At 37.0% G+C, this 25,187-nt stretch overlaps 1 protein-coding gene across 3 annotated transcripts in view; it reads right to left on the bottom strand.

Moving 5' to 3' along the window:
- nav1b (neuron navigator 1b) overlaps positions 1 to 25,187 on the bottom strand; it is an 80,770-nt gene that overhangs the window by 21,464 nt on the left and 34,119 nt on the right. For all 3 annotated transcript variants that reach the window (XM_065279492.2, XM_065279491.2, XM_065279494.2), the window contains 10 exons: positions 13,515 to 13,653; positions 8,511 to 8,814; positions 5,272 to 6,004; positions 4,550 to 4,951; positions 3,970 to 4,011; positions 3,739 to 3,887; positions 3,299 to 3,475; positions 3,132 to 3,184; positions 1,037 to 1,060; positions 642 to 719 (listed from right to left, as the gene is read on the bottom strand). In XM_065279492.2, the coding sequence (XP_065135564.2) occupies positions 642 to 719; positions 1,037 to 1,060; positions 3,132 to 3,184; positions 3,299 to 3,475; positions 3,739 to 3,887; positions 3,970 to 4,011; positions 4,550 to 4,951; positions 5,272 to 6,004; positions 8,511 to 8,814; positions 13,515 to 13,653 (2,101 nt within the window). The remainder of the gene's footprint in view (positions 1 to 641; positions 720 to 1,036; positions 1,061 to 3,131; positions 3,185 to 3,298; positions 3,476 to 3,738; positions 3,888 to 3,969; positions 4,012 to 4,549; positions 4,952 to 5,271; positions 6,005 to 8,510; positions 8,815 to 13,514; positions 13,654 to 25,187) is intronic.

Below are 25,187 nucleotides of genomic sequence, written 5' to 3' on the forward strand. Positions count from 1 at the left end.
CATGACATTAGAGACGGCTGGATTATTCACACTATACTGTAAATACTGTAATTAAAACAAATCAACATGGCAACGCTCACTCGCATTATCATTAATCCTGCTGAAATGAAATGACTTTAGTGTTTGAGAAAATAATGGAACAAATGAAAATCAACATATTTATGAGGATTAAATTATTATTCCAATGTTTATAAAAGTAGAAAGGTCTGACAATGTTGGTGATGTAATTTACATGACATTGTGTCTGAAAAACAAACAGATATGAACATGAATTAATATTTAGGTAATATATTAATTGAACATGATCTGATTTTGGCATAAAAATATATTATTTTGGCCAAAACAATGTATTATTAGCTATTGCTACAAATATACCATGCCCAGGGTCACATATTTGATTTGCATAATATGATATGATGTAAAGCAAATAAAATAAATATTGCTTTGAATAATTTGAAATATAAATTAAATCTCATAACCAAGAAATAGTGAAATGTGATGAGAATTTCTAATTTAACCATCACTATAAAATGCAATAGTTTCAAATAGTAAACTATGTACAAAAGATTACATTAACTGTAGGGTTAAAAACTCTTGTGAGTGACTATAAGGTCACGTGTGTGTTTTGTTTTTGTACATACGTTTGCAGACAGCTGTGTGCTCAGACTGGCCACTTTATCTTGTGATGACTCCAGCTCACGCTTCAGTATCCGGATTTGCTGAGGTTAAAAAGCAAATCACAAACTTACAAATACAAGCCTAAATACATTTGGTTATTTAAAAAAAAAAAAACACTATTTAAAGTCAATTTTATGCTTTTTAAATTATAAGAGAATTTTTAGCAACGCACATTTAGTTAATAGTTAGGTCTATGAAATAATCAGTCTTTTTGGGCAGTACTGTAGTCAAGAGTGATGTTTTGAACAACGATTTTTCTCAATGATAGTATTTTGTTTATTAAATAATAAAATGTAAATCCTTCTTTAAACAACAACAAAGTAAGAGGAAAGACAGTAAGAAGAGCAGACATTCATACCTCTCCTTGCATTCTCTCTTCAGTCTGAGAGCATGTGATGAAGAGATGAAGATAAAGAGAAGGAAAAAGTGAAGAAATATAGGGAAAAGTAGTGTAAAGGACACTTCAGGAATGAAACAATAGTGTTTCGGAGAAAGTTTGTGTGTACAGTAATGCCACTTTACGCTGCACAGTATTTCAGCAGGGGTCTCCAACCTTTTTGTGAGCAAGCACAATGGCTAAAACAAGTCTACTCAAAACTTTTACTTGTTGATTTTATTTTACTTGTTGATATGTTTTAAATGTTAAAGGAATAGTCTACCCTTTTGCCATATTAAACTATGATATTACCTGAACTTAGACGAATTAATACATATTTATCTTTTTTCAATGCGTGCACTGTATTCAGCGCGTCGTGAATGTGTTAGCATTTAGCCTATAACCATTCATTCCTATGGTACCAAAGAGGGAAGCCACCAAACACTTCTGTGTTTTTCCTATTTAAAGATTGTTACATGAGGAGTTATACTAGTAAGTATGGTGCAACAAAATAAAACTTTTTTTTGGAACCATAGGAATGAATGGGGCTAGGCTAAATGCTAACACAATCACAACGTGCTGTACAGTGCATGCATTGAAAAAAGATAGGTATGTATTAATTTGTCTAGGTTGAGGTAATAACATTTAATGTGGCAAAAGGGTAGACTATTCCTTTAACATACATAAAAAAGCCAAGCTAATATAAAAATATGTAATAAATAAGTATAAAGGGTATGCATTGACGTCAGTTTTCCACGTGACCACGCGAGAGCTCGCCGGTTGAGTGGCAAACGTGCAACAAAATGGCTGGTTTTCATAGGGGCTGCTGCAAAAATGCCAGTAAAACTGACTATTATCAGCTTAAATTAAATTTAGTTGGACTTGATAGCAGAGGTGGACAACACTTAGTTAAATTAGTTACATTTTCCAAGCATCTGTACTTTATTAGGATGTTCGTATTGGGAAAAATGTTACTTCACTACATTCTTAAGCATAGAATCATACTGTGTATTCTTTAATACTGCATATTAAAATGTATTTAATACCTAATTACATTACAAATGTGTACTTTTACTTGAGTAAAAGTAAATATTAAATGTAAAACAAAGACGTGTATTTATGAAATGTAATAGAATAAAATAATATGTTTTGGAATGTGTATTTTCCAAAGAAAAACACGGATAAAATACAAATACTTGAAAAATACGTTTAAGTAGAAAGCAAAACCCCTGCTTGATAGTGACCCTAGCAACTTATCATACCACCTGTGGACTTTGGCATGAACGATCTATTTACTTCTCCTTTCGGTGTTTTTTGGCAGTCTGTAAAATGATAACTCCGAATTTTTGTTAATCTGTTAGTACAGTCTATCGCACAACAGCTATTTCCCATTTCGACACATTTTCACCGTGTTTTCGCCGATGTCACGCTGTACTCAAATGCTGCCGCTCTGTCTTTTGCCACTCAGTGGGCGTAACCGCAGTCCCTCTCGCCGATGGTGACGTCATGTGCATACTCTCTATTACAATTGAGAAATTGCTTAGGCGGCAACTCACAGACTCCCCGCGGGCACCATGTTGGAGACCACTGATATACAATAATACTTTCTAAAGTCTATTCTGCCTTTTATATCCTGATAAGGTGAGATTAAACATCACACCAGACTGCGTTTCATTCACAAGTTCATATACAAGCACGTGTTGATTTTCAGCTTTTGCTGTGTAATAAACTACAGTTTTCTTCTGCAAATAGTAAAAAGATGTTTGATAAATGCTCAAAAGAATACAAATGTCAAGATGAAAAGGTGATTTGTAAGGTTTGCAGTGTTTGTATTTTGAAAATATCATTATTCATGATTAATAATTGTATTAATTATTGAATGAATACTGAATTAAATGCAGAAGACCAAGAGCATGGCACCACAGTGTACTGTCGACATTCAGTGTGGAGGGTGAAAAATAATTTTGCCAAAATAATTAATTCTCAGCCTGCTACATGAGATGAATCTAAATTTATTCATTTGACTTATATCCTTAGATCTTATTCATTACATATAAGATGTAAAGTTTTTACTCACTGATGAATAGTTGGATGATGCATTAGAGGCCAGAGACAAAACAGAGCCATGAACTGTCAGAGAAACATAACATAAATGTAAGGGATTTAAACAATTTAAAGTCAATAATGTATCTCTGGTGTATTTTTACAAGTTCATTATATCAAGATAATCATGTATGTGCGTACCATCTTCGACAGGCTCTCTGAACGATCCAGATCTCATCATGCTCTTAGGTCGCTCGGCCAGAGAGAGAGAGCTGCCCAGAGGAGATGTGCCATACAGCTCATAGCCCATATCATTAGCCGGGATGCTGCTGGAGCGAGTGATCTGAGATCCAGAGCCAGAATTCGGGATAGGCGCCACTGTGGAGAGAATCGATTTATTTCTCATAATAAACTTTTAGCTTTGTCAATTATTTACACTACTTTTAAAACTTTATTAATGCCTAATATAAGATACTACTTTGTCATTTCATAAATTTTTTTGTCAACATTTGAAGTGGATCAAAAAAGATAAGAACCGGTATTGGTTACTGGTTTAATGAAAGATTTTGATCCACTTTAAATATTGACTAGTGTATAATAATAGTTACGGCGCTATGGTAAAACCTGAACACACAACTTACCCACATTGGTAGTTTTCCCGGGAAAGGACCCTGTGATGTGCGTAGGGGACGGCAGCAGTGGCGGGCTGTCTGATTCGGTCATGCTTGATATCGTGTGCGAATGACGTCGTTCCCGGACTTCTACTTCAGTTTTGCCGCTGCCACAGTGACTACAAAAGACAGCGATGCATGTGTCAGAGCAATCTTAGCAAGGATTACTGTACTAGTTAAGGTTAGTGTTAATAAATGTACCTTAATCCTTTCTTGGGTAAGGTGTTCCTATCAGTTTCTAAACTGGGAGGGGTAGAAAGCGGCACATATAAATATCTCACCTGTGCTTTTGGCGTCACATTACTACCCATCTGAATTGCTTAACTAATTTACTTTCATCTACAGCAGTGCTTCGCAATCCTGGTACCCTTCCAAAAAGTTTTAGATGTTTCCTAATTTAAAACACCTGATTCAACTAATCAACCCCATTCCAAAATGGTAAACATGTCTCCCTAACAAGCTGATTAGTTAAATCAAGTGTGTTAAAAAAGGAGACATCTAAAACTTTTCGGAAGGGGGTCCTTGAGGACCAAGATTGGGAAGCACTGCTCTACCTGGTATATAACTCAGTTGTGTTACACAGTTGTGCCAGCAGATGGCATCTCTCTCACAGCAGAGAGTGTAAAACAGACTTAAAAGATAACATAATAACCCCTCCTCGTTCTAAAGATCAATGATGTTAGTTTATGTTAGTTAGTGCTGATTAGGCAATTAACCAGTTTAGCATTCCATTAACTTTTCTAAACCCACACCCAAGAAACAGTTACAGGACCAAACGTACCCGTCACCCAGGGTGATGGATGTCCTACTGCCAGCACCCCAAGTCCCAGTGTTCCTGTTCACCTCACGGTTGCCCAGATCCATTTTGGGCACGCTCATGTTCAGCGGCAGCGACTCCATGCTGCGGTGCAGCCCGGACATCTTCGGGTACAGAATGGGAGAGCTGCTCACAGACAACGCCTGGCCGGAGAAACATCTCGGGGAATCGATGTGAAGCACCGGGGCAGGACTCGGGGTGAGACGCGGGGACACGCGGGAACCGGCCAGGTCCTGGAGCTTGGAGTAGGGAGGAATCTTGGGTGGAAGGTCTTGAATGGTGATGCAGGAGTCCAGACTGTTGCAGTTGACCTTGTCTAGGTGAGCCAGGCTTGGAGGGTGAGCTAGAGACTTGCTACTGAGTAATCTGAAAGAGAAAAATCATCTCGTGTGATGAACTTAAAAACCTACTGTAGTCAGATTGTACTGCATGAAGCCAAGGGATTTAAGTATAGACAATGTTCTGAAGATTATAAATAAAGAAGAACATTCAGCTACCCATGAAAAAGGCCTCGGAGGATGTTCGCTTCAAGGAAGAGCTTTAAATAATTGATTGGGTTGCGTTACATAAACAAAATAGGAAGCTGCAGAATATACTGCAAAGTATAAAAACTCATGGGTTCTCAAACTGAAAGTTTTTTGCATAAATGCATATATTTTAACAAACTATATATATATATATCGTACCTCGGCGTGCCGGTCGGAGAGCTCAGTTCAGGATATCTACTCGTGCTTGTTCTCCGTACCCTATGGATCTTCTCGACAGCCTCTCCACAGCTATCTTGGTTCTCGCCCTTTAGACAGCTGATCTCAAGATCTGCTTTAGCTTTGGCCCTCTCCTTTTCCTTCTCACGGTCCGTCTGGTTAACCGGCCCCGTCCCGCTCGACCGACCGGAGGCCTTCAAGCTGCCCTCCTTTCCTCTGGTGGGCATTGTGTTGGGTAGGGCCGGTACAGGTTTGAGGGTGAGGAGACTAGGGTCAATGGTACCGCTAACGGGGCGAGAAGGAGGTCGCCCGGTTAAGCTCATAGCACTGGATTTTGCTGGCCGTGGCAGACTGCGGTACTGAATGCTACCGCGAGCGTTGGGCGCAAGGAATCCCTGTTCGGAGCCGCTGGCATCAAAGCTGTTTTTACGCCCACCTCCACCTGGGACGGGTTTGATGGGGATGGCTGAGGACTTTGGGGTTTTTCCCACAGTAGCTGAGCCGCTTGTGATAGTGGCGCCCCCTGCTGTCATAACCGTTGCGGTACCAGTAGTCGAAGGTTTCTTGTAGCCGTAGGAGGAGGGTTTGACCAGACCGGATGGAGGCTTGCGGTGCTCTGCGTTGTCGCGTCCGGCATCTGAACGTGAACGCTGAAGACCTGTTGCCTTCACGGTCATTTTCACCTTATCAACAGCCTTGGGGTCTCCTTTGGGGACTGCAAAAAAAAGGGGTTAACAAACATTACAAACACACAGAGCTTAGTCACAATTCAAGATCTAAACCAAAATGACTCAAAGCTCTCCATGTGGTCAGAAACACATTGGTTAAAAGGTAAGTAATAAGGCTTGGGGGTATGTAATCACTCCAAGTCCGATTGAAGCCATGATTAAGTCCCTGTGGCTAAATCTGATCCATCAGACCTAAATATAAAGTATCTGAGTCATTGAGTTTGGAGGCAGAGAGCATGCAACCATCTGCATTTAATTACAGACCCGTCAAAGATAAAGACCACTGCAACCAACAGCAAGATAAAAACTTAACTTCACTTTTAAACTTACACAGCAAACAAATAAAACAATACAAACAATGAACAATGACCAAGAATATGTTAAAAAAAGGTTAATGAAATGTAAATTTAAAGCATTTTAAAAATACAATTAAGTGCAATAAAATGATCAGTGTACAGTTATCGTATGCATGTGTATCTATAGTCTATAATATAATATAATAGAAACAACACATTATTAAAGGCGATCTGTTACACTTAAAGGCGGGGTGCATGATCTCTGAAAGCCAATGTTGACATTTAAAATCACCTAAACAATCAAGCCCCTACTCCAAAAGAATCTGAACCTTCTTTTGATAGACCCGCCCCACACATACGCAATCCAGGCAACGATGTTGGTTAGTAAACACGCCCCTTCCTTCTGATTGGCTACAAGTGTGCTTTCCAGAGTGTTTTTCAAAAATCACACACCCTGCCTTTAATGCATAAAGTATTTTAGAAATACAGTACACTGCTTTGGCTACCGTGTTTCTTGTAGGTACTCTGGATTAGTGATGCACGGGTTGTCTCGTAACCCGCGGGTAACCTGCGGTTCGGGTTGGAGCGGGTAAAGAAATTTTCACTTTTTGCAGGCGGATTGGTGCGGGTCATTAAAAACACGAATGTTGCGTGCAATTCCCTAACGCCTATACTTAATATTTGGAAATATATATTTTCATATTTTATTAGGATCTTTTATAAGGTTACAATAAGTTGGCCAACGTAGCAATGTAACTTGCATGATGTCCCCAAACCTTTGGCCCCTTTAGCACCAAGCAGCTCCCACGTCAACCACAACATCAAAACTAACAGAGAAATTAAGGTGAGGTGCGTGAGAAAATAATGTTGGGAATTTAAATCATTAAAGAAACGGAGGTCAAGCTGCTAAATATAATGTTTGGGACCGGTTCTCAGAAATAGTTGCAGCAGGAGACAACAGCAGTATCTGCTATGTGAAGTGCAACTCGTGTGAAAAAATATACAAACACAACAAACGTATACAGGGCGGGTCAAAGAATTTCATAAAAGCGGGACCCGGGGTTGAAAAAACCCTGATCGGCGCATCACTACTCTGGATGTCTGACATTTAAATGTCATTCTAAACCAGCCAATAAAGGTTACAATGCCTGCACAGCAAAGAAAACAGCTATAAACCTCACGGGCTTCTCTCCAAACAAATACGTTTAGGTATTTATATACAGGACAATATATACTTATATAAATTCAAATATGTACCGGAATCAGGGCGACTTCAAAGAAAATGGCAGCATTTTTACATAAAAAAATAAATGTTACCCTGGACTCATAAGGGTATTTTGGATAAATAAATAAGCTTTCCATTTTTAGGATAGGACAATATTTGGCTGAGATTCAACTATTTGAGAATCTGGAATCTAAGGGTGCAAAAAATTAAAATAATCGCCTTTAAAGTTGTCCAAATGACAATAATACAACACATATTATTTTTGATATATTTACGGAAAAAATTTACTAAATGGCTTTGGAACATGATCTTTACTTAATACCCTAATGATCTTTGGCATAAAAGTACAATGTATTGTTGCCTATTGCTACAAATATACCCGTGACTTGTGGCTGGTTTTGTGGTCCAGGGTCACAAATATTGTCAAGCTAAACCACTTTTATTGTGATAAGAGAAACAGATGAACAAGGGTAAATACATAATGACAAAATCGTTTTTGTGAACTCAGCATTGGCACATTTAAAGGTTTTACACTCATCAAACGAATGTGTTATAACACGAGTCTAATATCTACTAAAGAGACAACAAACTCTGGATCACATCTGGCCTTCATTTATTCAAGGTTACAAATGAATCGTAGTATAGAAAATGACCTCTTATTAGTCCAACTGATTTTTTTCCAACTCACAGTACTGTATCCTTCATATCTAATCTGTTTGGAGACAGATGCATGTTGGATTACAAAACAGAAGAAAAGCTCTTTGTGTTGCTGTCCAAAAGTGGGACCTCATAAGAAATGCATGTCTTGTATATATCCAAAATATGAAACATATCCAAATCAAAAAAATATGTTTATGTTTTACAATTCTGGGCTGTATTAACTTTTGTTAAATTCAACAAAATTATAGCTATATAGGCTTTGTGACAACTAGCCCCGGTCTAATATACAGACACACACAACAACATACATACCTGCTACTTTCAGCATGCTTTGTGATGTATGTGTGATGGGCGAGGTGACGCCCACAGGAGGATTCCGGGTCTTTCTGAAGCTGCCTGGCTGTCCGATGCTTTGAGGTTTCTTTACTTCACATTTTACCGTTTTCTCGTGCGTGGAAGCGTCCGGCGTCCGAGTCTTCCTCCACTTGCTGGAGGGCTCTGATTTTAGACTGCCCGTGTCATAAAGACCATCTGACTTCTGTAAAGACTTACAGTCCTCGCTGTACCACGCCAGGCCGCTCTCCACCAGAGAACGCTTCTCAGCATCGGTTCGTAACTGCAGAAACACAATCACACACAAAGTACATAACTGTTACAAGAGGAAATATACAAGAGAAATCATACAGGTACTTTTACATATATTGGATTGAAACGTATCAAGTTTTAATGAACTCAACATTAGAGTTTTAAAATCCAGAGTCAACGTAGTTACCGTATTTTTCAAACTATAAGTCATTTTTTCCCCCATAGTTTGGCGGGTACTGGAACTCATAGTCAAAATTATTTCATATGAACCAAGAGAAACCATTACCGTCTACAGCCGCGAGAGTCCGCTCTATGTTGCTCCTTTATTTATGTAATTCAATTGATTCAGTGATGCGGAATGACTTCGGGACCTTTTTGAACTTGATTTGGCTTGTCGTGTTAATTTAGCCTATTCAGCCTCCCAGGTATGTCCTGTATGCTATTGCGTATCGTGTAAATAACTGTTTAACATGTACAGACACCTATTCAGCCTGCTATTCTGTGTGCCATTGTTTAGTTGAATAACTTGCCTTTCCAGATTCTGTGCTTTGACTTGGATTTTGTGAAATCATTTTCTAAATAAATGCGACGTATCGTCCAGTGCGACCTATATATATTTTTTCCTTTTCAAAGCACATTTTTGACTGATGCGACTTATACTCTGGAGCAACTTATAGTCTGGAAAATACGGTATGGGCTTTTACAATATTTTATTAACTCTTTCCCCGCCATTGCCGCGTTACAGTATCTTGTCAATTAAGAGAAAACGCTTCCCTACCAATGACGAGAATTTCTGGCTTTCTGCAATACCGCTATTATCCACCAGGTGCTGCAACTTTTACAACCCGGAAGTAAAGCCTTACGTGAAAGAGAAAGAACTCTGTGTATGTTTTAAAGATCGCTTTGCATAATCTCCAACAAAAGTCCTATGCAAAAATTGAATTATCTCAGCTTTTTGCTCAAAATTTTGTGTTTTTGAAGAAACCTACCCATATTTGAGAGGTGATAAAAAGAGAATTAATGGTCGGATGAAAAACTTTTTTGTTTGTTTGTTTGAAAGCAGAGGGTGTTCTTTCATTTGATATATTGAATGTTTATATATTTTTCTGGAAGGCATTAAACTTTTGTGAAAACCATGAAAAATGCTGGCGCTGGCTGGCACCTTTTTTTTTAACGCTGGTGAGGAAAGAGTTAAGATAAATTCAGAAAATAGCTAAACAAAAGCATCTTTTATTTTAAATGGTTTGAAATGTTTACAATAAGAGATGCACTGATATATAGGCCAATAATTGGTATCTGACGATAAAAACACTTTTTCCACACTATCAGCCGATATTTTTAAAACATGTACAATGAATTTGAACTTTGTGTGTAGAAATTGTAAAGAAACATCACTAGTTTAATGTTCAATATAAGTGGTCACTATGTAAATAAAATGTGATATGTCATCAAAAACATTATTTTTCGGTAAAAAAATTCGGTCTTTGCGCCAAAACCCCAAAAATGCTTTTTTTACAATTTTCGGCTGTTTTGGTTGCCGAACATTCAATGCATTTCTGCTTTTATAATAGTTTGGGATGCATTAAAAAATCTGTTTAAAGACAATGTTAGATAATATGTTGTACACCTGCAAAATCTTAAATTAACCAGGGTAAATTTGTTTTTAACACGACATGCCTTTATTAAAGGGTACCCCGACTACAAATACATGTACGGCGTGACAGATTAACACTGGGCTTTGCTACATGAATGTGAAATAAACAGTACAAATGGAGTAAAATATTGACACATAAAGTACTACAGTACGTACCATAGTATGTTTAGTATTATTTTATGACAACCCTAACACGTAACCAACCCAGAACATGTGCGAAACATAATGGTGGCCTCTATAGGTTAAAATGAGTATTACATGTTGGGATTTATGAAGTAATGAAGAAGTTTTATGTGTTTATATCATCGGATTTTAGTAATATTAAAGTATTAAAGCATACAAGTCTTTATAATCAAGATACCCTTTACACTGCCAAGTAAATTTTACTTGCATGCAGTATCACATGCACATGCACAGTTTTTAACAGATGGCACATTCAATCAATCTTGCAACCATGGTATAATAGTTGTTACCATAGTAACCAAGAGTCTATCAAATCATTATGTTCCTCTTTTGTCGGATTTAATCTTGAAAATCAACATTCACAGCTGCAATGGTGAGCAAAACAAAGAGAAGATTTCATCGAGAGTAAATGACGTGCTGAATGGGATACAGCTGGTCTTCATTCACGCATAGAAATCAAAGCCAGACATCTGAGGTGAATAAAACTAATTCTGGTCTCTCCCAGCTCGATTTTGACTTTAGGGGGTAAATATAATACATGTGTGTCATACTTTGGTTATGTTTCATGATTTGTCATCAGGATTTGTGGTGGCCTGGGGGATGAGGGTGACATATATGTGAACTAAAGCAAATTACAGATGTATTACTGAATAAAATAAACATATGCACACATAAACACCCATCACATACTTTCTCAACATTGCCATATGGAAAAGATATTAAAACTAAACTAGATACATACACTGCATGCTCTTTTAGAAAATGTATTAATAAAGTTAAAAACACCATACTGTATTGATAAATGTGCTGACAACGCAACATTGAATATTCAGACCACTTCCTCTGAGGTTTGGGAAACTCTATCCCAACTGTTGTATGAATATGCATGTTTCCTATCGGCGTGTGTGCTCACTTAAAAATGGGGAAAATAAAAACATAGCATTCACATATACACGTCAAAGATAAAGACTTTCAACAAGGCTTAAAACATTTCAATGTTGCACCTGACGAAAACTTTAAAGGGCCGTTTACATTATAACAATAATTATAACTACAAAAAATTTTTGTTTTAAAAATCGTTTTATTAAAAAAATAACGAAGTTCACACTACAACTATAATGATAAAGATATAGGGATCCTTTGCTGAGCAATTTTTTACCAACTGATAAACGATAAACTAATGACGAAAATAAAATCTACTTGAATCACGCTTTTTTGAAATGGCACTGTGGAGAAGCTCATTGCTGAAGTCCATTACATAAAATAGCTTCAGGTGTCCAGCGCTGATGCAGTTTTTATTAAAGGAAATATGCAAATATTATATAATAATGCCATTAAAGATAAACGATATGTGCGAATTCTGCGCATCGCGAGCGAATTAGCATAAAGTTATCGTTTTCGTCCGGTGGTGTGTGGACGCTAATATAATTATCATTATAGTTTACGTTATAGTCATAACTCTGAAAAAAAGCTTTTTAAAATGTATAACATGAATGCTTTGTTTTTTTTTAAAACATCCATATGTACAATCATATTGTGTAACTATAATACCACCACATACGGATTTCATATGCAAGACAAAGACTGAGGACTGTTTAATGTACAGAAACTTCTCCTTCATCCAGCTCTCTGGTGGAAAAAGTCCAGACTACCACACAAAAAAAAAAACATACATAAAATTAAAGCCATAGTCTCAAAGTAGACCCAGATTATGTCTAGGCGTTGTTTCTTTAGTCTTTCTTGACACAAAACAAATCCTCAGTAGTTATTTTGTATAAATCTTTAGCATAGGAAGAACAAGAAAGCAATGGTAAAAGCTTTGTCCATCCATCCTATTTCATCTTTAACCTTATGGTTTATTGTTCACATTACATTTTAGAACAAATAATTGTGATGATACTTTAAGTTGACTACGTTTTATTTATATATCATTAATAAAGCATATCAATCAAACCCTATATTACATTTTTTTTACTATTTTACAAAGTGGCTACTTGAATTAGTATGAACTTTAATTATGTGAATCTTCCAAAAATGTAAAATTATTAGAAAAAACAATAATGAAGCACCACCCATAAACCCAGCAAAATTTGCATGTCTAAACGGGCGGTCACACTATACTTTTCGTTCCGTTGACTTCCAATCATACACATGCGAATGCATCAAAAACACAAAAGCAAGTTCGTGCAAAGATATCTTTCGCATTTCGCTTCGTACCATAGTTTAAGTCTGGTGAACTCTGACCTGTGAATTTGTATCACATGGAGACTAGTAGTAAACCGCTATGTCGCGCGATTACCTTTCTTTCTAGTCTGACCGCCGCACAAATTCATAAGAATTAGCCACATTGCTTTCCTCTTACTAAATTTGCTGTATTACAATTAGACATATTTCAAATGTATATTTTGGGGTTCTCAACAGCACTGCAGACTCCCCGTACTGGATTCATTCAAATTCTTCTACAGCATGATTGGTTGATGTTTGGTGGGCTGTTAAGCCCCTCCCAGTGAGGTCAAGATTAGCATTTAGCGCAGAGTGTAGTCTGTTTTTATGTGTACGCGAACATACGCGCACGGTCGAACACACAGCCTTGCAAAGCATAGTTAATTTGACTCGTACGTGTGCAAACACTCCGACGCATGCGCATTGGGCTGGGCTACATATTGTAATACATTCTTCGGTTCGCGTAGACGCGACCTACGCATACAAAGTACACGTGCCTACAAAAATCCGGTGTTCCAAATATAGCGTATGCATAAAAACAGGACTATACTTCTATCTGAAGATGGATTAAATTAACGTCTTCACTACAGGAAGAGGAGGCTCAAAATGTTTGTTAAACCCAAATTGTTTATCAGTATCAGGGCGGTCCTGTTCTCCACTGGGCTTCTTACCATGACTGAGGAGTTGCGTCGTGAGCCGAGAGGCGTAGTGGGGAGAGAGTTGAGCGATGAGCTGGCGTTCAGATCTTCTGAGCTGAGGTTATCAGAGCCATCACTTAACCCACTACTGATGGAGCTGCTCTCATCCCAACTGCAGAGACAGAGAGAAAAACGAAGATAAAGAGACAACAAAAGATCAAATGACGCAGAAAGTATCAAGCTTTTAAATACCACAGTGCATCTCATTAAATAACGCTGGGGAACATTTCAGTCGAGAAAAAGCGCTCGTGACATTGTTGAGATCAGTGCTAAAACAAAGGCACCAGTTGTTCAAAACTAATCCATTTGGATTTCGAAATGGGTTGTTCAAAACAAAAAAATGGATTCTGAATTTGGATTGGATCACAAAATCCAATCTAGGTTTGATCTGGATCAAATCGTCACTTTTTGTGTTGGTCAAAACATTTTAGTATGATTGGGATTTGTTTGATCCCAAAAAGTAGGATTATACTGATCCCATCAGAAGGGTGGATTTCAGGAATAAAAATGTAATAAAACTTCTAAGAAAATGTTACTAAAACTTATAAACCTCCAATAAATCTACAATACAACATTTCTATTAAGAATATTTATATATTTATCATTTGTTTGTTGAAATTTTGTTCAGTTCGATCCTTATAATTATAAAGTATTCAAAGTATAAGATTCAAGGTTCCCACACCTTGGCTAACTTCAAATTCAAGGACCTTTCAAGGACTTTCCAGGTCCAAAACACTCAAATTCAAGGACTAAATGAGAGCAAGGTTACATTGTGTTACCTTTTAAGATACATTGTTAAAGTTCCCTTTTGAGTGAACTCGTGCTGCGTCACTGCGGTGACACTTTGGGGACGCCTCCAGGGGTAAGTGCGTCTGAATGTGTATATCAAATTTAACCAATGGTGAGGCTTAACAATAAAGACAGGGTGACGCGGGAGCCAGGAAGTATATCGCTATCTGAAATATTCCCATAGATGCCGTTACCGAGATGCAAGAAGTATGGCAAGGGAGACGCAGCGTCTCGTTCCCTTCTCAGGGAACAACAGTTACATACGTAACCCGAGACGTTTTCATGTGTCAAACACAACAATGCAAAAAAGCATTTTGGTTTGAATCAACATTCACATACAGAAGATATAAGCATTTAAAGTGAACAGTTTAGCACGTGTGCTTAAAAAGTCTAGAATTTTTATGATATTATCCTACACTACACAGGGAATAATATGGATTTTTTCCAGAAAACTTCTTTCATAAAATAGATTCAAGCACTTTCAATGACCTGTATCTATGTATGTATATTTTCAAAAACTTCCTTTTTGTAAGGGCCAGAAGAACAGACTGAATGTTAAATTGAAATAAAAATTAAGGGAAAGTTGTATTGTTTTAATGTCTTTTTCTTGTCAAAACACTTTGTGACCCCATACCGACCAAACTACCTGCTGTTTCTTACATAGCTAATAGTCAACATTGACATGTGATCCCATTTAATCCAGATTTGCTAATCTGACAAACTGTATATCTGGATCAGGGAAATCCAATCCAATTTTTCTTTGAAAAACTAGGACAAAAGTGAGATGGTTTACCTGATCCTGAATAGCAAAACATGGGATTTTCAAATCTGAATAATTTTGATCCAGATTAAACTTTTTGAACAACTGGCCCCAGTAGATCTCCATTTAATCTCATTACAGTCTGGGAGAAACAAAGGAGTTATCGAGAGCTCATTTGTGATGTTTCTTTCCTACGGGAAGCTTTTCTGCTCCATTACCCGACACCAGAACAGACAGTATGACAGACCTGCTAGTTCTCAATGGGAGTATCCTAATCAGACAGATGTCTTCGCCATATGACCGGTATGGTGCTCAATCTATTTTACAGATCTTTCATTGACTTCCCAAACAAAACAAATGCTGGAGAAAAAGGAGATGTAAAACAGGACAACCAAGAATCAACAAAAGCCTGATTGGAGATGAAAATTTTTTTTTAGACTATACGTAAGTTCACTGTATTTGAGAATGGCAATTCCCTTAACCGTAAACAGGTTTTTCTGGCAAACCCCGGCTAAAGGTTTCTCCATCTGTTCTGTAAGACAGGGAGCTCACAGTGGGAGGGTAATGATCTAGTTTTAATCTTGCATGATAAAAGACACGATGTAGCCCTAAAACTATACTTATGTAAGCATGTGAATGCAAACGCATCTCAATTGTATCTTCTAGAGAGCAATAAGATGAAATGGAGATTGATGTGGAGTTTTCTGCCTCACAAGAGAAAAAGTACCGGGTACATCACATGTCATCTATATACTGTCCAAGTAATATAAACTTTTCCCCCACCAGCGTTAAAAAAAAAAATGCCAGTCAGCGCCAGCATTTTTAATGATTTCACAAACGTTGAATTTCTTCTTTAAATATAAAAACAGATCTTTTGCTTTAAAAAAAGTTTCATACAATTTTTTAAATTGTAATCTTTTATCACCTCTCAAATATGGGTAGGTTTCTTCAAAAACACCAAATTTTGAGCAAAAAGCTAAGATAATTGCATTTTTGTAAAGGACTTTTGTTAGAGATCCGATTAGGAGCGATCCTCAAAACATACACTCAATATGCCTAACTGTGGGTTCACACCAGATGCGTTTGGGGCGTCAAATTCGCGTCTACCACACGTAGTAGGACGCTTGAACATTTTGAGTGTACTCACTTCATTCGCGCGTGAAAGCAGTGTGTGAAACTCTAGTCATCGAGACATTAACGCGGAAATTTGCGTCATGGGAGGGCTTCTGCGACTCCGCTGGCATCCTGTAATCACGTCACTACTAGAGCAAGCTTCTGATTGGTTAACGTAGCACGTTTTTCCTGCCAAAGTTCAGATTTTTAAACTCGCGCATTTCACGTACACCTCATTCACGCCGCGAGACCTCCAGATGCACGTCAACGCGTCTTTACATTGACTTAACATTAAAATCACTCGCGCTTGACACTTCTACCGCGGCTGGTGTGAACGCAGCATTAAAGGAATAGTACAGATCTGGGGCACCATTGACTTCCATAGTATTATTTTTCCTACCTTGGAAGTAAGATGCTGTTTACACTTGGTATTAAGATGCATTTTCATCGATTGGATCACAAGTGGACAAGATAGACACATTCCGTTTACACCTGGTATTTTAATCCGTCTTTATTCACTTTCGACCGCTTCTGTCCTGATTGATTTTAAGGAATGTGGGCGAGTCCCTCCGCTGTCGTTTAATCACAAGTGGGAGAAATTATTAGTTAAATTGACCCCAACTAATATTATGTCAGTGTCTGTTGTTTGTGTTGTTAGTAAACATGCTGAACAGTGTTTTGTACGTGTATATGTAAGAGCTTTCAGAGCAATCGATGAAATAAGCTTGCACAACTTTCACATGCTCGCAAAATGAAACTAATGAAAGACTCAGAGAGCAGGTGCTTTAGTTTTATCAATTAAAGCCTAAAGATAGCGCTGTACACTGTGTGTTCATGCTAGAAGTCAGAAATGATGTGAAACATTGTGCTCGGTACATCACATTAGATAAATAGGCAGAGAGTAGTTGCCCTTTGTGGCTGTTCGAACACATGCACATTTACACCTCAAAAGCAACCCGGTCTAATGTGTTTTTGAGAATGTGGTCGAAAGTGAAAAGCTCAAAACGTTTTGAAAACTGTTTACACCTCTCTTTAGTGTCGTCCACTTGTGATTCCAGGTGTATACAGCTCCTAAATGGTGCCCCAGATCTGCTTGACTACAAACACTTTTCTAAATAGCTTTATTTGTGTTGCGCATAACAAAAAAAAAACTTATACAGGTTTAGAACAACATGAGGATGAGAAAACAATGACAGAATTTTTATTTTTGGGTGAACTATCCCTTTAACGTATTTGCTGATGCTTTAAAATAAAAGTTTCAATTAGATCAAAAAGGGTTTTGGTTCGCAGGGCAACTATCATTGAGATAAACTGGAATACTGTGTGACATTTATATTAAACCTTTATGGGTCCTACAAAGAAGCAGTGAAAATGTTAAAGATGACCCTGAATCGCCCGTCTCTTTCTTTGCCATCGTGCTGAGTCTAAATTACTCTGTGGTTTCAGACTCAGCAGAGTCTACAAAGATGGAAAAGAGAATTATGGTTGCCAAAGATTCAGAGGACAAAAATGGCTTGTTGGTGTTCGGAAGCACAACTTAAGCAGCAGCAATTAGTTTTAATTACAGGTTGTGTGGACACAGAGCGAGCGAGCAAGAGAGAGAGAGAACGGACTGCATGCCTGTCTGAAGGACTGGAGAGACATTTCTTATAACTTTTCCACATCAGTTTCTATTTCCCCTCAATGTCACCGTGGTACTCAAGAGCCAAAGTCTGTGTCAGCTGGTTTTGTGTGGAATTGTTATTATCATACTGAGAAGTTATTGCTAAAAAAGCAAAGAATTTGCACGGTGAGCATCATTTAGCGGTGATGGAATAGGTTAATAGTACTTCATATGAGAGTAAATAAAATTATGCACATTTATAGTCCACAATTTTGGTTGATTTGAAGTACAGGCAAGTCTATAAAATTTAACCTCTAGTCCTCAACACAGCCACAGCTTGAAATTGGGAACCCTCGGATAACCATATGGTGGTGTAAGACATCGTTCTCTGTAATAAAAGCCCTGTTCTGTTCACACTCTCATGAGACTCTGGCTGTCTCCACATTGAACCGGGGGACGTATTGCGAACAACCGCTAGTCAGTTTCATCAATCTCATTTAAAGTTCGGTGGCCATGGCCAAATAACTCAGGAAATCGTTCATCACATCTGTTGTAAAAAGGAAGCTCACAAGGTATACGAGTAAAAGAAGAGTGTGGTTAGGAGAGAGGGGAAGGCAATATAATAAATACACTCAGTATTCTTTAGTGGGTTTAAAGTGCCTGTTATTCATTTCTTTTACAAGCCGTTCTGTGTTATTTATGTAATTAGCCTATGTGGAGAAAATTTACGCGGTTTTTATTAGAAGTAAAAATATATAGCTTATATTTTATTACATACTATACCTAAATATTATTTATTTGCATGAGCACATCAAGACTGTAAATAACTGAGTCTTAACTCTCACTAAAACATTGTGTCCATAGTTTAGCAGCTGTCGGTTGGTGCAGTGGGGCCAGTGTCTTCAAACGGGTCCTCTGGGGGGATATGAAAAATGAGACCGTGTTGGAGAGATCTAGTCAGCTCTGACTAACTGACCTATACCCAGGATTGTTTTTCTGGATATAGTTCAGTTTGGCTGGTTGATTTTATAAAAAAAAATGAGAAATGACTGGGGGTTTTGTTGGTCTTGAAATATTAACAAAACATGTTCTCCACCTCTCTATACGTGAAGCATCTGGGGTTTCTGTGACAACTCCCACATTTTGGCGATTATATCAGCTGGGACTGCATTTTCAGTTACACCCATTTTGGGATCGAATCCATTGGTGACAACATATACGCAAGGGAAAAACGAACAAGTTAAACAAGAAAAAAATACTGTGAGCTATTTACCAGGTGTCCAAGTCCAGCAGACAACAGCAGTAAACTGTGTGAGTAATAAAACGTGTCCACTTCAAAACGAAGAAAATGCTTTGCAGACCCTTTAAAGCCCCAATTAGTTACCAAAACTTCACCTTGAACTCTTGAACATGGACTTTGAAGGTAAGTGTTGCAGTCTCTGTTTTGTTTTTAACTAATAAGAGCCATCCCCCTGCCTCTTAAAAAAACCATAAAAGTGCACTAAAAAAGGATATTGCATCATCAAAGAAAGACCAACAAGTTTAAATTCTAGCCTAGCTTTCATTGCCTACACACATAGAGAAAGCTGCAAATCCAGGTATGCATTGCAAAGTAACTTTTACATCTGTTGACACTGAAATGAGTCTTTCAGTGGGTTCAAAGGTGCCTTTGAAAATCCGAATGTGCAATATTACTGGTCCCCGTCTTTTCAATCTGCCAAACAATCTTGTATAGTAGACGGTTTCAGCAGTAACAACATAAACAAATGGCTTTCGTGGAACAAACGTAACTTCCGGTAAACTTCCACAAAGAATCAATAACAATAGACTTCTTTTAGAGTAGCTTATTCCTGATAGCAAGCAAAAAAAAAACAACAACTAGTAGATTACCTTAATTTAAATCGCAAGTGTATAAAAAACTAAAATTATCTAACGTTACTTTGTAAAATTAATGTATAGACCAATTTCGTGTTTGCAAACAGAGATGACGTTTTTTGTGGGCGGAGCCAAACTGGTTGCAGAAAGTGACTGCTTCGCAGTGGGGTTGTGAAGTGTTTTAGCATTAAACCGTGATTTTTATGGATCCGGTGTTCTGTCGAAGTCTGATTCCCCTATGTTTCCCTTTAGTGCAATGTTTCTTATAGCGTTTTAATCACGTAACATTTATTTTTTAGATAGATAAAAAGTTTAAATGGCTTGGCTACTGATATGCATGTATGTAATGTATATGTATTGTTCTTTTTTTCTAAATCAATTATTTTTACAGTCTGAATCGCTAAAGTACATATAAAAGCAATACTATCATGTATTATATATAATAGCGTTTATTAAATATTTCATAATTTTCCTGTTTTCTATTTCTTCCTTATATTTATCTTACGTGTTTATTCTAAAACTATTATAAAAGTATTATGTTTAAACATACATTAAAAAGGCCTGTTTATATATTAATAACACTTTACATAATGTGTGTGTGTCTGCTATATTGATATATTTATTAAGTATGTAAACATAATAATTTTAGAACAAACAGGAAGAAGACATAAGCTAAGATATAAGGAAATAAAAAGAAAAAGAAAAAATTATGAAATATTTGTAAAAAATTGTGATATTATTGCTTTTTCAGTATAAAAAAACATTTATTCTGAATAAATTATAATTGTAACGTGATAAAAACGCTATGAGAGACACATGGAGGGAACAGACTTCGACAGAACACCGGACATCTTCTCTACTTATTTTCTATTCTAATTATTAAAAGATTCCCAGATGATTTCCTCGCTCCATTCTGTCCGTTTAAGGGCTTATTGTAATCATAAACACCTACGTTTATCTTCAAATGATGTCTTCGACGATGGTATTCTATAAAAATGAAAGCCATCTTTTTTTGGCATTCTTATTCTGACACTTAACAGCACAACAGGACATTTTCTAGTGAGTTATCTTGCTCTTTTCACTCGTGTCTAATTCATTTCCACTGTTTTTCTGCAACCGCATTGCGCGCGCAGCTTGCAGTGACGTAACTGTGACGTCTACTCTAAATTGGTCTATAACAGTTACAACCTTAACTACAGATCTTCTGCCAAACCTTCCTCACATACATGATCGCCGTCTCCCCTCGTCTTGAGGAAAACATTTGTTATTTTCTATGGGGTATTTGTTACAGAGTCAAGTCTAGCCACTAGCCAGACAAAAAATAAAATAAAAACAGAGACCGGAAGTGCGTAACCACGACAACCGGGTGCATCTGATAAAGTCTACATTAAGCATACATTTCAAATCTTTATTCAACGACTTGCTGTATGCACAACTATTGTTGCATTAATTAATTCAAAAGACCCAAGATACTAAAGCATCAAGTGATTTTAAGGGGTGTTTGAATTGTATTATCATGATAAAAACACCACAACGCAAGTGTTTTATTGCTCTTGAAGCCGGCAACAGTATATAATAAAATGTCACAGATCAATTAATAAAATAAACATAAAAATAAACAAATCGTCCGCAACATGTAGCCTATTCATAGATTACATAAAGATGGGTAGCGGCTAGCCTACTATATTTACGTCACGCAGGTGTTCGTATGATTTACCACACATCAAAAGTGATCCAACCAGATCAGATTTTACAGCCACAACACCCCGCTATACAAAAAAAATACATTATAATTCGTCAAAGTTGACATAAACATAAGCTAAACATACCGCTGAAAATAAATTCTTTGTGTTACTCACGTTGTCCGGTTGAGAATGCGCGTGAAACGTTCATTCATCGTGGATCTGTCTGTCACAGTGATGAGTCACGCGCAGTAACACGCAGTCACCGTTTGTTCAAGCTTATTCCATCTCACCTCCATTCAAACTATCTGACTGAGAGGAGTTTTCCCCTCTCGCGTGCACGCGGGCAACGCCCCCCATCCGCACCTCCCGGGCAGCCGGTAATCATCTCCAGATGTACAACACCGACCGACCGACGCGTGTACAAACACTGATACATTACCGGTCTGCATCCTGTCCAGTACATTTCATACTTCAGGCAATTCATAAACATTTTACCTGACTGAAAACTTATTGTAATAGTGACTTGCCCTAATGTGGGACTTTTTTAATTATTGCAAAAGCCTATGTAGTCAAAACATGAAATCCTCACCCAAATTTTTTTTTTAAACCCCAGGATTTGATTATATGACACCACAGCTTTGCTAACCAATAGTTTTATGGCTTTCATGTATTTATTGGGGACCTACAAACACTAGGTCAGTAGTTTTCAAACTTTTTCGAGATCCAGCCCCCCTTGTGCACGCTGCATCCCTTCATGGCCCCCAGAAGAAAATGACATAAAACTTAAACATATTAAATTATACAATGTAGTGCTGTCTGTTAGTAGCCTTATATTTAATTACACAGAATTTATAATAAATTAATGTATTTGTTAAAATATCATTAAACTGGAGCCCCCCCTGACACCATCTCAGGGCCCCCAGTTTAAGAACCACTGCACTATAGGGCAATTCACACTTGTACTGTGTCAATTAATAATGCAAAGATGACTTACAATCATGCGTATTATATGATATTTTGACACAAACAACACCAAAAGTACTCTGGTATTACCATGATGCTGAACATGATATTATGGTAATACCCCTGTATTTATCCAAGCATGCTCAATTTTCAGGACCGTCACACCTCTACATTTTGGCAGACTGGGAACGGTTGGATTTCTCTCATTTACTCTGAGATTATCTGGATTTGAGATTATCTAATTGTATTCAACTTAAATCTGTCTGCTGATTAACCACAACATTTAAATATTGTTTTGAGACAATATTTGTTTACTGTATTGGAATGAAAACGGTCAAGTGTTGCTACTTTAACTAAAACCAATTGCAACATGTTCATATTATCTGGGGACCCAGTGTAATTCAGAAATTTCCCCACACACTGCAAAAAATAAAAAAAAATTGTCTTGTTTTCAGTAAAAATATCTTAAAATTCTTTAATTAAGATGTATTTTCTTAATGAGCAAAATGACCTAGGAAAATAAGTCAAGTTTTTAGACCAAAAATATAAAATTTAAGTAAATTTATGCTTAAAACAAGCAAAAAAATCTGCCAATGGAATAAGAAAACAATTCTTTAAACAAGATAACTTTTTCCATAAACACTTAATTCAAGAAATTGTTTCTTATTCCTTCAGCAGATTTTTAAAATTTGTTATTTTTTTTGCTGGTTTTAAGCACAAATTCACTTAAATGATATATTTTCTTCTAAAAACTTGACTTATTTTCCTAGGTCATTTTGTTCATCAAGAAAATACATCTTAATTCAAGAATTTTTAGTTATTTGTACTGAAAACAAGACAAAAATACTAAGTAAGAAAGTCATTTTTTGCAGTGCATCTAAATTTCGTGGCCCGTTCACACAGGATAAGCAAAGCCTGGGATTTTACTTAAATTTACTGACTTATCTCTCAGATATGATGCTGAGGTTTGGCATAACACCATGCCTTGTATATGCAATGCTGCGTCTCACAAAAAATCAAAAGTAAAGTTTGAGCAATTTAAACAAAAGGTCAGGGCAGTATGACAAAAATATAGCACACTATTCTTCAAGTACAACAATGTACTTGTTCACTCTCCTTTTAGTGAGCAGAGAGTCCAACACGCAGAGGGTCTGAACATGTTTCTGATTTAAGAAATAAAAGTCTCCTGTCTTCCCGATTTTTCAAAAGAGACTATTCTTAAACAAATGACTTGGCCTCTTTCTCACGCAAAGAGTTACAAGTCACATGAACCTTTCCTGTGATGTCGTCATGGTATTTTAAAGCTAGCACTTAGCTAAAATAACTTTTTTAAACAGATTAGAAACAACATGAGGGAGAAAAAAATAAGATTTAAATTTAATAAATTCATTCTGGGAGATCTTTTTCTGTAAGAACATAATAAATTATAATGCACCATTTATTTAAGCAAGCTTGCGTTACCGAAGTATGTTTAGAGATTTTACAGAAGTGAGATAAACGCTATGCATGAGTAAAAAAACATCTCATGATAATCATCTTGATGGCTTTTCCACATCAGTATATACATGCATAAAGGCTGAGAATGTCTACACATTTATCCCTTGGTGCCAAGAGCCAACAGGAGATCTCAATGAAGACAAATGAAATATTTACTGTACCTGGAGATGAGTTTCTGATAGGATCTTCAGCGCGTTCGTCTCATTTCTGCCATGTGCTTCTAATGCAATGCTAAACCACTCACATATATCCACAAGCACAGATGTATACACCAAACACACTGCGTGTGGGCTGCCTTGCCTAAACCACAAGGTTATGTACACAGAACATCTCTAAACACGAGCCATGCTGGATAATCACAACATATAAACAACACATATCTGCACATAAATACAACAGATACTGTATGTTAATGCTTCATAAAACTTAAGAATAATCTTTAAAAAAAGGATTGTGGAGTCAACGTAACCATATACCACTTTTCCAGGTCTTACTGTAAATTATATATATCACTCCAAAAGCCTTCATACCCCATGATCAAAATATAATAACTGGTCCACAACCATAAGTCAGTTTTTCCTCATCAAATATCCCGTTTCACTCAGACATACACCACGGTTAAGTAAATCGGGTTGAGAACACCGTATTGCACTCATTTAAAAGTTCAATGTAAATAATCTGTGAAAACTCAATGCATGCATGTTATTATAAATGATCCTGACTAGTTCAGCTGTTTGAAGTTTCGACAAACACATGAACATCTGGAGTTACGCCACCCAACCCAGCCCGACCTGAAGGCATCAACGTACTGTACAGTAATGCTGTCCACAAGCTCCCAACACAATAACTGCTGTTGTGATTTCACAGCACGTTTATAGTCTGTGTCATGAATGCAAATGTTTGCAATGATTGTCATGCAGATGCTTTGTAGTGCAATATCACAGTCAAATTGTCATCCCATGGCTTCAGTCCAAACCATCAAAGCTGTGTGGTATAAACAACAAAGCTGAATTCAGTCTAAACAACAGTTCAGCAAGCAAGCAACTTATCCACAGCAAAGTGCTTGAGAACATTTCGCCTGTGAGATTTTATTTTAAAACGCATTGAAGCAATTACAGCATCTATCAGATCAAAGTTAAAGATGGCGAGTTATTTTAACAAAACTGGAAGCAAATTATATGCAAAAATCCCTTAATACAGTGGCTGTGTAAACAATTAAACACTTTTTGTTACAGCTACACAATATCGAGAGGGACGGTTTGCCGTAACTTTCAGAAATAATGCGGTATACATTTTACAATATGATAATGCTTTTATATTATCATTATTTATAGCACAGGTCTGTTGAATGCTTTATTCTG

This window comes from Paramisgurnus dabryanus, chromosome 7 (genome assembly GCF_030506205.2).
Source record: "Paramisgurnus dabryanus chromosome 7, PD_genome_1.1, whole genome shotgun sequence".
Taxonomy (NCBI): Eukaryota; Metazoa; Chordata; class Actinopteri; order Cypriniformes; family Cobitidae; genus Paramisgurnus; species Paramisgurnus dabryanus.